The sequence below is a fragment of the Gouania willdenowi genome, chromosome 18 (assembly GCF_900634775.1).
Source record: "Gouania willdenowi chromosome 18, fGouWil2.1, whole genome shotgun sequence".
NCBI lineage: Eukaryota > Metazoa > Chordata > Actinopteri > Blenniiformes > Gobiesocidae > Gouania > Gouania willdenowi.
In genome coordinates, this window is record NC_041061.1 from 28,125,316 (window position 1) to 28,142,395 (window position 17,080).

At 37.7% G+C, this 17,080-nt stretch overlaps 1 protein-coding gene and 1 non-coding gene across 2 annotated transcripts in view; one reads left to right on the plus strand and one right to left on the minus strand.

Annotated features, from left to right (window-relative positions):
- LOC114480392 (NLR family CARD domain-containing protein 3-like) overlaps window positions 1-16,043 on the plus strand; it is a gene marked incomplete at its 3' end in the record, with an annotated part of 182,964 nt that extends 166,921 nt beyond the window's left edge. The window contains exons 2-8 of the mRNA XM_028474512.1: window positions 10,057-10,164; window positions 10,336-10,440; window positions 13,229-13,283; window positions 13,418-13,625; window positions 13,825-15,628; window positions 15,706-15,879; window positions 15,956-16,043. Of these exons, the coding sequence (XP_028330313.1) occupies window positions 10,112-10,164; window positions 10,336-10,440; window positions 13,229-13,283; window positions 13,418-13,625; window positions 13,825-15,628; window positions 15,706-15,879; window positions 15,956-16,043 (2,487 nt within the window). The remainder of the gene's footprint in view (window positions 1-10,056; window positions 10,165-10,335; window positions 10,441-13,228; window positions 13,284-13,417; window positions 13,626-13,824; window positions 15,629-15,705; window positions 15,880-15,955) is intronic.
- trnat-ugu (transfer RNA threonine (anticodon UGU)) lies at window positions 1,302-1,374 on the minus strand. The gene has a single exon. It is a non-coding gene; the product is annotated as a tRNA-Thr (tRNA).
- Window positions 16,044-17,080: the final 1,037 nt, after the last annotated feature.

The following is a 17,080-nucleotide window of genomic DNA, read 5'->3' on the forward strand; positions in this document are numbered from 1 at the left end:
GGCTTTGCTTTGTAGTTTGTTTCTTTTTTGATTTGTGTAAATTTGTTTATTATCTCTTAGTAACTTTTTACGACTCGACTAAAATGTAGTTTGGGAAAAAAAAAATAAGAATGAGATTGTAAATGATTCCAATAGTATCAGTAATGCACTGGCTCCATCATGTAGCCTATAGGGAGGTAAATACATTTATGACACTGTTTAATGCATAAAATAAACAGTAACTGAACAGTGAACCCTGAAGTATTTTCCTCTGAGAACAAAACAAAACTAACAAAATGTATTTACTGGACACAGAAATAACACTGTCCCATTTTATTTCTAGTGCTTCAAGCCCTCACAGCCTCACACACTCCATCACTTTCCAGGTGACATCAGACCAGTCCTCCAGGAATGGTCCCAGTTCTCCAGGAATGGTCCCAGTCCTCCAGGAATGGTCCCAGTCCTCCAGATGAGCTACTCTGTGTCTGAGTTTAACTGACTCTGTGCGTTTAAAGCATCCTTGTTGTTCTGCTGGTTCTCCTTCACTGAGTTCTAATCACTGCTGGTCACATGGAAAGTTTACAATCTATTCACATGGTCCAACCTGTGGAACAGCACATCTATACTGTAGCTCTACCACCACCTCCTGGCTCTATATAGATACTACATTTACCTGCACTTATTACAAGATGTTTAACTGATAATATCATCTGCTTTGCTGAAATGATTGATTCTTAATATTCAATGGTTTCACAGACCAAAAGCTTGTTTTCTGCACTAATTTACTCTTAAGCTGTTTTCAGACAGAGAACCTGTAAATTAACATCTTTAAGCATGAAACTAATAATGTAAGTTTAGTAGAGTTTACTAACGTTAGCTCAGGTATGTAGCCTGTGCTACTAAAACTATCTAAACAGAGGCTCATTTAGCTTTTTAAATACTTTAAAGTGACTAAATAAACGTTTTAATAAGTCTATGAATGAGACCCTTCTGTCTCCTGTTTATTTATTTTTTCATCTCAACAATGTGTAGCTGTCACAGAGCCATCCAGATAGAGCTGTTATTATATTCTAATTCTACCATAAACTGTCATAAATGTATCTACATCGTCTCCTTCAAAAACTCTAAACCCAACCTGGCAACACAGCTGTTGTTGACTTGTCCTGTGTTATATGTCTAGTTTATTTATTGTTTGATTTAGGCCCATTTATTTATTTATTATATAGAATTAGATTAAATCAATAATATTGATCTTTTCTGATTTCCATCAACAGGATTTTCTTTTTCCCAAAATTCTCCTCATAACTCAACTGAGTGAGTGAAGGCCTCAGTGAGAATTGAACTCACAACCCCTGGTTTACAAGACCAGTGCTCTAACCTCTGAGCTATGAGGCCCTCTGTGCGCATGTGTGTGTGTGCGTGCATGTGTGGTTGCAGCCAATCAGAGCCACTCATAGAGAGTTTGAAGCCACACACACACACACACAGGCTTGGGAGTGTGGAGTAATGGATTACTAGTAACAGCGTTATGTAATCTGGATACAAAAATAATGTAACTATAATCTGTTACAGTACATTTAAAAACATGTAATCAGATTACCAGTATTTTTATTAAAAATGGGGATTACTTAGTGGGATTACTTCTTCAAAGCAAACAGAATATACACCGTGCAACAGATACACAGAGTGAACACACACATTGTGACACTTCGTAGCACTTCACCATAAACGTGAAACCAATACTGCCTGCCTAGCTGTTTATCATCATGACTCAGGAGTTTTCACTGCATGAAAAATTCTGAGTCACTGTTTGCTGTGACCACACCAAATAAAACATGGAAAGGTAAATTACAAAGATGAATCCAAAGTTAACTTCTGACACAAACTCTCTACACCATAGACTGTAAACACACATCTCCACTACGCATCCTCAAGTGGCCTTCACTGACTGCCAACGCTGTAGGAATTAGGAACATCTACAACGACACATCCAACAAACAGCAGAGCTGTTACAATATAAAGCTATTATGGTAACAGCTAACTTATATGATATTGTACAAGTAACTTAACAGCTGTATATGTGTTTGTTGTGTCTATCACTTCATGATGCAGAATAACTGCATTTGTTTGTCTAGGAAATAATTTTCAACAAACTGAATTAAAGTCACTTCCTGTACATTACATGAAAGACATGCTGACACACCAAAAACAACTAATAATTAACTATGGAGCATGTTTTTACATAAAACATCTACTTTATGGCACTTTTTTTCCTGTAATTTTTTAATTAATTTAAAACCAGAATCAGGAAAACAGAAAAACCAGAAACAGGAAAAAATAAAACCAAATACAAAAAAATGGGATATTTCTGATTGTTTTTTAAATCAAAATAACAATGGTAACACATTATATCATTTTGTTTGTTGTCTTTTTTACAAAGTGCAGTTGATTCTATATCTATATCATAAAAAATCTATGACTGCAGGTGACAGATAGAACACATTTTTGTGGAGGTACATCTTTTAAATTAACGCATGCCTCAAGATGCGTTCAAAGTCCCTGGGAAACCCAGAAATTTGTAACATATCCCAACACAGCCCTGACACCACGTGAAAACAAAAGAGGACATGTCTAAAACCAGATGTATGGTCACCATACATGTCATCATTATTTAATAATGAATGGAAAAAATAAAAATGCAGTGTTATAGTTTGGTCACATGGGGGAGATTTATAAAGTTTTATTATTATGAATATTTGGAATTTTGGTGTTGTTTCAATCAATCAATCTTTATTTGTATAGCGCCAAATCATAACCAATGGTATCTCAAGGCACTTTACAGTAGTAGTATGTTTACCATATCTGCATTAATAAAGGAACCTTGGGATGAAATATTATTTAGAACATATTTTCAAATTAATATTAAAATGATATTAATTCACTCAAACACATCTGTAACCTTTGCACACCCAGAAACACAATATATTATTACTGTAAAATATCATGTCTGCTATTAAAAACTGAATATTACAATAGTTAGCATATTAGCACTGTTCTGTCAAACTGCTAAGCAGGGGAGGGGCCTTGTGGAAGCCCCTCCCACATGTGAGTGTGCACACCTGATTCTTTTAATCACAAACCAGCCACTGTGGGAGCACTGAGGCAATGGCAGTGCATGCCTCGGAGAAGAAAGTTCTGTTTCCTCAGCTGAGACTGAACTTTGTGCAAAAAACTCTTATTATGAATGGATGGGCAGCTGGTTAGCCACCTACATAACCACAAGCATAAAAAACTTCCGTTAGTTGGACAATGCATTTAAAATAGACAGGAAACGGATTGACATTGTTTGGCATTGAAAAAATTAAGTTGAATGCATTTTTTTTCTTCTTAATTTATTTGTAAAGTTAGCAAATTGTTTACTGGTTACTGGCAATGCAAGGATTATTATTGAGTTTGATACTTGTTTAATTTAAAGGGTTATCATGTTTATTTCCAGTGCCATGTTAACTGCAGAGATAAGCTAAGAAACAATAGTTACAAATATTTAGTTAAATAAGTAAGTAAAATGTTTTACATTGTTAAAAATGCTGTGGTTTTAAAAATACCTGAGTTAAAAGTACTAAGTTAACTTACTTTAACAATCTGATTTTGTTAAAGAATTTAGTTAAGAAGGATGAATAAATATTGATTTGGTTCTTTGTTAAAACTGGGCAAATGGATACCAGACAAGGATGTTAAAATACCAATAAATTAATATGTTGGGTAAGAATAAAAGGGTGAAAAGCTAAATTTGATTTCAATTCACAAATGGTTGTCTAATTGGTTTTGTACTGTGTATTTTCTTTTTGAGGTTTTTCACCTGAACCCACAGAAATTACGTTAAATAAAAAAAAAGGAAAAGTATTGAAGGTCTGGTTCATTGAGTAAAGTCCAGGAATCCCCATCCAATAAAGAGCAGTTCCCTCAAGTCAGGAACAGTACAAAATTGAGATTGACCTTGACAAGCACACACTTAGCTATAATAGAGCTTTTCATCTGTAAACCCTTCTTAGAAACCAATGATCACACAATGTGTTGCCTGTTATCTCACGCTACGATGTGACTATTGTTGGAATTGTCCCTGTAAATAAAGTTTCATTGAATTAATATGTGACCTTTGACAAATAAACAGTGGTTTGCAAATATCAAACTACTTATGTGTAACTCTATTGTAGTAGTCCAGTCATCACATTTATAAACTATCTTAGTCATCTAGGATCTGTGCACCCTCAGAAAATCAGCTGCTCACATTATTTGACCTGAAATCATCTGATTTCCCACCGTTTGTAATTCTTATCCAGTCTGCATTGACTCCTCCCACCAGAGCGTCATGTTTAAGGGAAGAAGAAAATGAAAATGGATAATTTATTATTCATTTTATTTATGAGTTAAAAAATGCAGCTATATTCTGAAAATGAAAAAACATTTCTGTTAATGGATTTTTAAATTGAATTATGGTAGCAGATATACTTCCATAGTTTATACAGTTGACGTAGCGTTCTTATTCTCTATTACAAGTTCACAGAGAAGCTGCAGTGTTTGCAACTGTCGTCACCTAAAAAAGACAAACAAACAAAACAATAAATAATGTTTCCATTGTTATTTTGATATTCAATTTTAAAACCAATCAGAAATACACCGGTTTTTATCTGTATTTGGTTTTTACGTGTTCCTGTTTCTGGAAATCATTGGTTGAAAAATAGGTGAATGTCAAGCAGCATTTTGTCAGGTCTGTTGTGTTTGTTTTTGTTTGCAATGCCTTTGAATAAGTTGTTTGTGCCTGACTTGGCTAGCTACGCCACAAGTTTTCCCTCAGTGTTCCTTAGGTCTCACATGTTAGATGGACCTTGAACTGAGACATGTTTGAATACTTTACATTGTAGTGTTGCACAAATGTTTGATCATTTTGTTTTTTGCCTTCTTCACGTGACAAATCACAGCACTTTATACAGCAGCATATTATGTGTTTTGTTCATTGCTGTTTGTTTTGCTTTAAAAAAAAAGTCTTAAATTGTCTTAAATTTGACATAAAAAGTGTGCAGCAACCACTGTTTCTGGTGTACGGTTCATACTGTTAATAAATGTTGATGGTACACATACTCCTGGTTGTGATTCTGATAAGATGTTTATTCTAAGAACAAAAACTGGTTTTAAGGTTTTGGTTTTTAGTTTTAATATAGATTTAGGTTATTTCAAGATGAGTCAACTTGTATCAAGAAACAGCTTAGTCATTTTTCTCTCCTCCCTCTGATTGGCTCGTATCACTCAGGTGTTATAAAACATCAACTTTGGACCTGTTGCTCTCAGCTTTGGCTCCGCCCACTTCCTTGTGTCCCAGCTTCTTGTTTGTGGTTAGTTAGTGGAGCAGGTGTGTAGTTGGAACTGTTGTGGTTTACACACTCAGAGACAACAGCATTTCTTAGTTGCTCAATGCTGCTGTTTGCCCTTTGTTGCCTCGTTGCCCCACTTCACCTGCTGCGTTAGAGCTCACCTGCCCATCCACCTGACAGGTATGTTTATCCTGTTCCTCCTTTACCATTAGCTAAGCTAAGCTAGTGTTATTAGAGAGGTGGAGACGCTGTTTTGCTTTGCTGTGATTCCTGCAGTCAGGGGCTGTTCTAGTGATTTGGAGGCCCCAGACCAGGGTGTTCAACTCATTTTAGTTCAGGGGCCAAATACAGACCAAGTTGATCTCAAGATGGCCAAAGATTTTATGCTGGAAAACCAGTAATTTTAACACTATTGTGCCATAGTTTGTACTTCTACGTATACATAAAATACTAAATATGTAAGAAACTGACAATATCTAATCAATAAGTGACATATATCAGTCCTAACAGGATCTACACTTTGAATTCTTAGAATTTTTTTACCAATTTTTATTTAATTAAAGGAAATATGCATAATATTTGTTTTATATGTTATTTTTACTTTATCCTGTGGGCTGAATTAGATGCTCCAAAGGGCCAGATTTGGCCCCCAGGCGTTAAGTTTGACACTTGTGCCCCAGACAAACAGTAATATCCATTTAGCAATCACAACCCTGGTTATAACACACCATCATCAAATCAACCAGGTCAGTTCAGACAGGTATCTAGGTATTTAGTTTGAAATTAACTATGTGCACTCTCGTGCATTTAAATGCTGAAACATTTCTTTTGGAGTCAAATCTTAATTGGAAATAAAAAAGTTTTTTTTTAAATGGCTTTGAAGACTAATTCTGCTGCCACCAACTCCTAAGTAGGTGTCCAGAGTGTCCTTATGATTCTAATCATTCTATATTTACTTTTTTATTAATCTTTGTACATGTTTGCTTTGTGTTTTTATATATATATATATATAAGATAGAAAAGTACAGGTGATGTTATTTTCCAATGTCTTTCCTTGTGTTATTTTGAATCATGAACTACATTTATTACATTTATGTGCTGACTCATGCTGACAGTCAGCACATAAATGTGCTGACTGTCACATTTATGACAGTCAGGCACAAACCCTCCTAGTATCATATAATTTATTGCTAATCAAAGGTCTACTGAAATCTTCCATGTTGTTTCAAGTCTTTAAATATTAAACTATGTAACTTTTTCCATCCACATTTTCAACATGTTAAACCTTCAACAGTGAACTTCAGCTGTTCAGCCATTCTTCAACTGATTTCAACTTTTAACATGTTCAGCTGTCTGTTCACTTTCAGATAAAAACATTCACCAATTTCAGCTTTTTTACACTTTTCAACACATTTCAAGTTTTATGAACTGGTTTTAATCAATTTCAACTTTTTCCAACTTTTTCAACCCATTTTAACTTTTTTCAACTTGTTCAACCCATTTTAGTGTTTCAACTTTTTCAACTCATTTGGACTCATTTCAAAATTTTTTCACCTTTCTTTTAATCACTTTCAACTTTTATCAACTTTTTCAACCCATTTTGACTTTTTTCAACCCATTTAAAAAATATTTAACATTCTCCACAAATTTCAACTTTTTTCTCTCTTTTTCAACCAATTTCAACTTTTTTCAACTTTTTCAAATGATTTCAACTTTTTCAACAAAATTTAACTTTTTTCAACTGTTTTAAACCGATTTCAACTTTTTTCAACTTCTTCCAACTTTTTCAACCCATTTCAACTTCTTCCAAGTTTTTCAACCCATTTCAACTTTTTTCAACTTTTCAACCCATTTTTATCTTTTCAAAATTTTTAACCCATTTTAACTTTTTTTCAACTTTTTCAAGCTTGTTTATGCGTTTTCATCAACCCATTTCAACTTTTTCAACCAATTTTACTCTTTTTTTCAACTTTTTCAACAAAATTCTAAATTTTTCAACTTTTCAACCGATTTCAACTTTTTCCACCCATTTCAAGTTTTTTCAACCTTTTCAATTTTTTCAACCTTTTCAAATTTTTGAAAGTTTATTAATAAATAATAATGTTTATCAACATTATTGTGCCATAGTTTGTACTTCTACGTGAACATAAAATACTAAATATGTAAGAAACAAACAATAAATCAGTGACAGAATAAATCTGTCACTGATAAATAAATCAGTGACAGATATCAGTCCTAACAGAATCTACACTTTGAATTTTCTAGATTTTTTGATCAGTTTCTATTTAATTAAGGGAAAAGTGATATCATAAGAACATGTTACAATTTTGAGTTTTTCCAACAGTTTAAACATTAAAAATGATCGTAATTAATATCAAAATGGGGTCATGACCCAAAAAGATTGAAAGCACTGAACTAAATAGTTTATTACCATTTATTTACTAAATGAGATGATTTAAAATGTGTGTTATCACTCATTCATTCTATCATTATGATCTATAGATGTTTTTAAATAGTTTTCTCAGTAAAATGTTGAAGAGGGACAAAGGGGGGACTAGGATTCAGAAATCAGAGAAAAGGGAACTAGAACCAAAAAGGTTTGAGAACCACTGATCTTAATAACCAGTTTAACTGGGAAACACGTCCATAATCTGTGTTCCTGTTTACAGCAAAGGTTGTATTTTTTACTCAGACTAAGAGTGTTTGGTGTCAATCTAAAGATAATGTTTTTTTTCATCAGCTGTTTTAGAAAGCATCATTGGTTCTAGAATGACAGCGTGGTACGGTAAACTTTGTGTCCAGTTGAGGTGAAAATGAAGTGGTCTGGTGCAGACAAGCTTTGAGGGTTGTAGGAAGGACTAAAAACTCTTCCCTACACTCCATGTTTCAGTCCCTCCACCATTTCACTTCCAATTTCTGTGATTGTTCAGGCCTAAAATTCCTGATTTTACAGCATCTTTTTCAAAAACTGCTGCAAAAGTTGTCATTTTGATGTTTATTATTTTCTATAAACTTTGCCTAAACTGGTCAATTTACCAAAAAAAGTGGTTGTCTTTGAATTATTTCATAACAATAAAGAAAAAAAGCTCAGATTCACAATAATTTAACAAGATATGCATTATTTCATCACATTTTAAAGGTTTCCAGTGCAGAGAATATTACAGAGAATCAATTTGTTTTAGTTTTTGAAACAAAAACAAAAAAATCCTAAAATAATAAATGGTTATTTTCCTGTGAGAATCTCATCAATGCACTCGTGAATTTTGCTACAAATACTTTGGCTGCAGACGAGTCTCATATGTTCAATCATTTGGGAACTTATTTTGTACTATGATTTATTAATTAGGCACTGCTTTATACTTGAATCTGTGTTTGCTTTTCCATTTTAGGACTTAATAATCACAGCATAAAGCTGTAAAATCCCTGAGTCAGGTTTATGAGGAGTGATCACACACACACACAGAGTGGAGACAATAGACCACCCCTGCTTTAGACAATAGTCAATCATCAATTGTCTGATCAAAAATCATTGACTATAACATTATAGTATTTGTACTTGTAGTATTTTATTCTTTAGTTTGTCTTGTGGACATGAAATATGACTCAATGAGGGTCTGTTTACAGCAGCTGTAACTGATAGATAATAGTTTTCATCTTTCTTTGCACTAACAGTTGTGAAATACCTAATAGTGACAGGTTATTATGAATAGTATTATTCATATTATAAATGTTAATGATACCGTATTAGCCTAATACTTGCTTGGCCGATACTGATCCGATACATAAATTAATTACCAAACAAGTGGTTTGTCTCATTGTGTGGAAAAGACTGGAATCCTGCTTTCATGCATCAGACTTGACTCAAACATTTTTTTTTTTTTTTTTGTTATTTCAAAATAAAAAAAAATAAACAGATATAAATCTGAATTACTTTAATAATATTTAATAACTATTCACCAGTACAATAATCTCTAACCAATAGTTTCTCTAGCTTGGTCAAGTAACACATAAAAAAAAAAAAATAATAATAAAAAAATAACTAGTTCAGTCAGTGCAATTAGCAAAGTAAAATTAAATAAAAATTAAATAATGAAGGAACTGAAATTGAGAGAAAAAAACAGCTTAACGAGCTTGGTTGGTAAACATTAAAAATAAACATAAATCCTCTCTTTGAAATGGTTTAGTGAAAAACAGCTTCTCTAGCTTAGTAAATAAAGAATATACAATCTGACTCCCAATACCATTGGTTTAGTCAGTGTAATCAAAAATGAAAATTTCAATAAAAATGTAATAATAAAGGAGCTGAAATTGTGAGAGAAAAAAAACAAAACAAAAAAAAAAACAATAGCTTCACTAGCTTGGTGGAAAGACATTAACAATAAACATAAATCAGCTCTTCAAAATGGTTTAGTGCAATTTAAAATATAAATGGAAGTTTGTAGCATTTAGCGTGAGCATTACAGTGTGTAGCATTTAGCGTGAGCATTACAGTGTGTAGCATTTAGCGTTAGCATCACAGTGTGTAGCATATAGCGTTAGCATCACAGTGTGTAGTATTTAGCATTAGCATCACAGTGTGTAGCACTAACTCTCATCCAGTCAGAGTGCTGTTAAACTTCAGAGCTCCAGATATTTGTTGTGAAACTCAGAGCTTTGACATCGTTTATCTTCTCTAATGTGTGTTTTCACTCTTTACCATGATACTCAGGTAGCGCTGTCTGTCTCACAGTCATATTTTCAACTCATCATCTCGTGACGTGGAGATGGATCAGGACACGGTGAAGGAACAACATGAGATCCAGACTGAAGATCAGAGGTGAGACCACGTCAGAGCTCAGCACTCACACCTCTGTACATCAGTGTTACACTCTGTGTGTGTGTGTGTGTGTGTGTGTGGTGTGTGTGTGTGTGTGTGTGGTGTGTGTGTGTGTGTGGGGTGTGTGTGTGTGTGTGTGTGTGTGTGTGTGTGTGTGTGCGTGCGTGTCAGGAAGCAGCTCACACCTGGACCTGAACCCAGCTGTGTGTCCTTTAGAAGTGACCAGTCCATGCACAAACTCATTGACTTCAAAGGTGGTCCATCTACTGACCCACAGTGAGTCCACATAAAGAAGGTTGCTGGTTGTCTTCCTGATGGTCCAGGGGCCTCATTTATTGATCCGTTCATAGAACTGGTTCTAAATACGTTCAGACCAATGAAATGTAGAATGTGCACCAGTACAAAAAGAATCAGTATTTATGAAGCGTGTGGACAGAGGTCGTACACACAGCAGTGTTGATTAATCCCACCTGTTCTAAAGCTAGCACACGTTCAGGCTCATTTACATTAAGACACGCCCCTTTTTTTTGCTTGATATTTCATGACTTTTCTTAATTTGATACAATTGATTAAACATAAGATGATCATGATGATATTTATTCATTGTGATGAACACATATTACACACATTGGTGTAAAACGTGTCTGTGTGTGTGACTTTACATCTCCACACCTGCAGAGGCAGAGTTGATACATGACATTGTAAAGTAAAACTGATATTTCATTTTTTCATTTTCAAACATGTGAAACCCCTCACACACAAAAAACAACCACAAACACAATAAAACCCATAAATTAAAAAAGAAAGAAAGAAAAACTATGCCACTGTTAAAAGAGGAGTAAAACTTTTATAGTGAATAACTCCATAGGAATGTGTATGAACTGTGTGTTTTGGATCTTTGGTTTCAGCCCTCCTAAAAAGCTACGCCAGGCATCACTCAAATTTCACAACTCGTGTTTGTCTTTGTTGGTTCTTACATGAACTTTATTTGACCACAGTAGACACATTGGTAGACCACAGGTTATAAACCTGAAACAGGATAAATGCTTCATTACATAACACTCATCACACTTATCACCAGTGCTTAACAGGTTCATTTAACAGTTTCTACGTTACCAATGGATCATGTGCTCCTGGCTTTTTTGGCTTTGTCCTGGCCTTCTTTGTCCGGTTGTCTTTTAGGAGGTTTATAGTTCACAGCCGGGTTGTTCCACACTGATTGTCTAGTGTTCCGGTGGTTCTTTTATACCAGGGGTCACCAACCTTTCTGAAACTGTGAGCTACTTCATAGGTACTGTATAGTCCAAAGGGCTACCAGTTAGAAAAGCATGTCTTTAATACTATATTTTGTCCCTTTATTAGAGGATAAGATAATAAGGAAGGCCAGCAGTAACTTAAAAATGTAAGAAATCTTAATGTATGCAATCGTTTCATTTTCATGACATTTTGTAGAAAACAAACAACTTTTACCTATTTGTATAACGTAACATTTGTAAAATGTAACAATTGTCATATTTTACGAAAATCCACCTTGCATTTTTTTTAAATAATCTTATATATATCCTATTATATATAACAACACATACACCAAATCTGCAACATGTGAAAAAAAAGCATTTGTGATGATGTTCCAGTTAAAATAAACATTTAAAGATGGTTTATTTAACACTAAAACTTTATAAATGTTTATTATATTTAGTAGTATTTAACTCTACTTAGTAATAACTACATCTCTTATATGTATTTATCTTTGTGAGTTTGAATCTTGGAAAGTAAATCAGATTTTAGATGGAGCTCATTGGTAACTAGAGCTCTTGAAGGCCCCTCACATGGTCCGTGAGGGCTACCTGGTGCCCGCGGGCACCGTGTTGGTGACCCCTGTTTTATACCTACTCCGTGGTGGGACGTTGAGCCTAACACTGTGTAAATGGAATGGTAAATGGACTTGATTTATATAGCGCTTTATCACCACACTGAAGCAGTCTCAAAGCGCTTTACATATCAGCTCATTCACCCAATCACTCTCACATTCACACACCAGTGGGACAGGACTGCCATGCAAGGCGCTAGTCGACCACTGGGAGCAAATTAGGGTTCAGTGTCTTGCCCAAGGACACTACGACACATAGTCAGGTACTGGGATCGAACCCCCCAACCTCTCGATCAGAAGACAACCCTTTACCACCTGAGCCACGGTCGCTGTCTCTGAAAGTTGGTGGTGATCAGAGGGGCCGTAGGTGCCAAATGGCAGCCACACTTGTGTGTGTGTTGGTTCTACATATTTTCTACAGTTAAGTACTGAGGGTGTGTTAGATTCAGAGAACTTTATTTATTTTTCCCCGAGGGGAGATTCAGTTTCAGTTACATCCCGACCAAGAAACATGAAAGACAATAACATATCACATGGGGGGTACAGGTAAGGGAGTACTGGAGAGCAGCCCCAAGAGCGGCGCTCCGTTACTTGGATGAGAAATATGAAACAATGGGTGAGAAGAAGAGGTAAAAAAGACAAAAACCAAACTTGGCCCTTGTAGAGAGGGGCGGAGTTTGGGATAGAGTTTAGATCGGGCCCAAAAAATCCATCCCGGGCCCGCTGGCATAAAACCCGACCTGACCCATTAACTTAAATTGTAGGCCCGAAGCAAACCCAACGTAAATTATTATTATTCTATTGAACGTATTGCAGCCTGTAGATTGGTAGCGCGGTGCCTTGTGCAGCGAGGGGGGGCGTGCACACACTCACCGCAGCCCAAAAGGTATTGTAATGACGTGACTTTAGCCATTCTCACAGTTTTACAGCCTTTAATGGAGGATGTAGTAACACGCCAAAAATAAACAATTAAACGCACAAAGAACCATCTTACACTGTCATACACTCACACTACCGTGAGAACAGAATTATTCACTCTTTTCCCCGCTTAATCCCGCCCTTTCCCCAGCCTCCCAGCCAATCAACACTCAGAACACAGTAAACAAAGATACATATTGGCAGAGAAAGCTGCACGTAGCCATGGGAAATCCAGCTGCTCCTCAGCATGTCTGAGTGTCTGTGTCTGTTCCACAGCAGCTTGGAGGGTGTGGATGGTTCCTCTGGAGCTGAGCCTGACTCCATCTTTACGGTGTGTTCGTCTACAAAGACACTAAACCTGTGTCAGCCTGTGATCAAACCACTGTACACACACACACACGCACACACACACACACACACGCACAGCTTCAGGCTCTCTTATATGATTTTGTGTCTGTGTTCCAGCTGCTGGAGGACAACATCATCAGATTTGTTAAGGCTGAACTCAAACACGTGCAGAAGATTGTGGATGGAGATGATCCAGAGTGCTCAGAGAGGCAGATGGAGGGTGAAGATAAGGAGCAGAAGAGGAGCAGGGAGGCCTTTCTGAACATCACACTGTATTTCCTGAAGAGGATGAAACAGGAGGAGCTGGCTGAGCGTCTGCAGAGCAGTAAGAGCATGCGAACATCTTCATTGTAAAGAACATCACATGAAGGACACAAAGCTGGCTTTTCTTTTTCAAAGCATGATTCAATCAGTCACATATAATCTGAGGAACCATCCAGACTGAGAACATCACACACTTTGATCTCCAATGTTCAAACCTGCTCTGACTTCTCCACTCTAACATTAAGTTTGTCTTCATTCAGGAATAAAGGCTCGATACCAACGTGAGCTGAAGTCCAAGCTGAAGAAGAAGTTCCAGTGTGTGCGGGAGGGTGTGGCTAAAGCAGGAAGTCCAACCCTCCTGAAGGATATCTTCACAGAGCTCTACATCACAGAGGGAGTGGGTGGAGAAGTCAACCAGGAACATGAGGTCATACAGATAGAAACAGCATCCAGGAGATCAGACTCAGCAGAAAGAGCCATCACACTAGAAGAGCTCTTTAAAGCTCCTCCTGGAAGACCTCGACCAATCAGGACAGTGATGACAAAGGGCGTGGCTGGCATTGGGAAAACACTCTTAACACACAAGTTCACTGTGGACTGGGCTGAAGACAAAGCCCAGCAGGAGGTCCACTACACATTCCCACTGACCTTCAGAGAGCTGAACGTGCTAAGGGGGAGGAGCTTCAGCTTGATGGGACTTGTTGATCACTTCTTCTTTGGAAGCAAAGAAGCAGGAATCTGCAACTTCCAGGACTTCCTGGTTTTGTTCATCTTGGATGGTCTGGATGAGTGTCGGCTCCCTCTGGACTTCCTCAGCACTCAGACCCTGACTGATGTCTCAGAGTCCACCTCAGTGGAGGTTCTGCTGATAAACCTCATCAGAGGAGAACTGCTTCCATCAGCCCGCCTCTGGATAACCACACGGCCTGCAGCAGCCAATCAGATCCCTCCTGAGTTTGTGGACATGATGACAGAGGTCAGAGGATTTACGGACCCTCAGAAGGACGAGTACTTCAGGAGGAGATCCACAGATGAGGAGCAGGTCAGCAGGATCATGTCCCACATCAGGACGTGCCGTAGCCTCCACATCATGTGCCACATCCCGCTCTTCTGCTGGATCACTGCTACAGTTCTGGAGGACATGTTGAAGAGCAGAGAGGACGGAGAGCTGCCCAGGACTCTGACTCAGATCTACAGCCACTATGTGGTACTTCAGACCAAAGTCAAGATGGTGAAGTTTGATGGAGGAGCTGCCACAGATCCACACTGGAGTCCACAGAGCAGGGAGATGATGGAGTCTCTGGGAAAACTGGCTTTTGAGCAGCTGCAGAAAGGAAAGCTGATCTTCTATGAGAGTGATCTGACAGAGTGTGGCATGGACCTCAGAACAGCCTCAGTGTGCTCAGGAGTGTTCACACAGATCTTCATAGAGGAGAGCAGCCTGTACCAGGACAAGGTGTTCACCTTCATTCACCTGAGCCTTCAGGAGTTTCTGGCTGCTCTTCACGTCCATCAAATCTTTATCAGCTCTGAAGTCAACCTGCTGGAACATCAACAACTGGAGAAGAAGACCTCAAAGAAATTTACATATCAAAAACCAACTCTGAACCTTCTCCATCAGAGCGCTGTGGACGAGGCCTTACGGAGTCCAAACGGACACTTGGACTTGTTCCTCCGCTTCCTGCTGGGTGTTTCACTGCCGACCAATCAGAGGCTCCTACAAGGCCTGCTGACACAGACAGGAAGTGACTCACGGACCAATCAGAGAACAGTTAAATACATCAAGGAGAAGCTGAGTGAGAGTTTGTCCACAGAGAGAAGCATCAACCTGTTCCACTGTCTGAATGAAGTGAATGATTGCTCTCTGCTGGAGCAGATCCAACAGTCCATGAAATCAGGACGTCTCTCCACAGAGGAACTGTCTCCAGCTCAGTGGTCAGCTCTGGTCTTCATCTTACTGTCATCAGAAGAACATCTGAATATCTTTGACCTGAAGAGATTATCTCCTTCAGAGGAAGCTTTTTTGAAGCTTCTCCCAGTGGTTAAAGCCTCCAAGAAAGCTGAGTATGTGACTTTAGAAGAACATGTCTTTAATTCCCTCACAGACAAACATCTGTAAAGTTTCTCTGAATCTTCATCAGGTTGAGTTCCTGTGGTCTCTCAGAGAGAAGCTGTGCAGCTCTGTCCTCAGTCCTCAGCTCTCAGTCCTCCAGTGTGAAACATCTTGACCTGAGTAACAACCATCTGCAGGATTCAGGAGTGAAGCTGCTGTGTGAAGGACTGAAGAGTCCTCACTGTATACTGGACTCTCTCAGGTCAGTGGGATCACATGTTCCATCAACATTGTCCTGTTCCTTGTTTCCTGAGTTGTTGATGTTTTTCTGAATCCAGTCTGTCAGGTTGTGTCATCACAGAGGTGGGAGGGGCTTCTCTGGCAGCAGCTTTGAGCTCCAACTCCTCCAGTGTGAGAGAGCTGGACCTGAGCTACAACCATCCAGGAGACTCAGCAGTGAAGCTGCTCTCTCAGAGACTGAACACTCTGAGGTGAGACACATCACAGCAGCTCATCACATGTTCACATCAATCCCCATCACATGTGTGACAGAGAGCTGTATCAGAGGAATGTGATGAAGGTGTGAGAGGTGGGACACTAAAGGAGGAGGACTGGGACAGGTTAGAGGGATGAAGGACAGAGATAAGAAGGTAGTGAGTAGTGAGGAGAGGCTGATGAAGGAATGAGAGAGAAGATCAGAGGAGGTGGAACCAATCAGTGAGGATTGTGTTCATACAGAAATTTAAATATATCTTATGAATTTACATTTTAATCTTTTCTCTGACACAAGTTATCAAGTCAAAAAATGAGCGATGCACTGAAATGTGAATTATTGGCAAAAAACTGAAATAAATTATTGCATTTCTAGCTCTGAATGTTACTGAACATTAAAATTAAAACATTGCAATTGTATAAATTAATACCAATCTCTTATAAAACCTATGCCAAAATCTACTAAACTGGACCCTAGAGTACCACTGAACTACAGAGGCATCAGACTTATCAGTACTGTGTATAAATTATACTCAGGAATTCTTAACAATAGATACTGAATATCTGGAGACACATAACATCCTGGCTGATGAGCAGAATGGCTTTAGAAAAGGTAGGGCCTGCATTGACCATATTTATGTTTTATCATCTGTGCTGAGGGCCAGGCTGCAAGAGGGAAAACCAACATTTATCTGCTTGATTTCCAGAAGGTTTTTGACTGGGTCAACAGGAAGAGGTTTGGGCTCTATAGTAGGTCAATTGATAATTGTGCCAAATTTAAGTTTTTCAGTGCATACACAATAGTTTGATTCTATGGTCAGTTCAATTCGCTTTTATGCTGCTGGTGTGTGGGGTTTTAATGAATTATATAATGTTAATACTCTTCAAAGAAGGGCCATTAGAATTTTTTTGGGTGTGCTTAACTTTACAACCAAACTAGCTGTAGATGGCGACATTAGATGGGACCCATG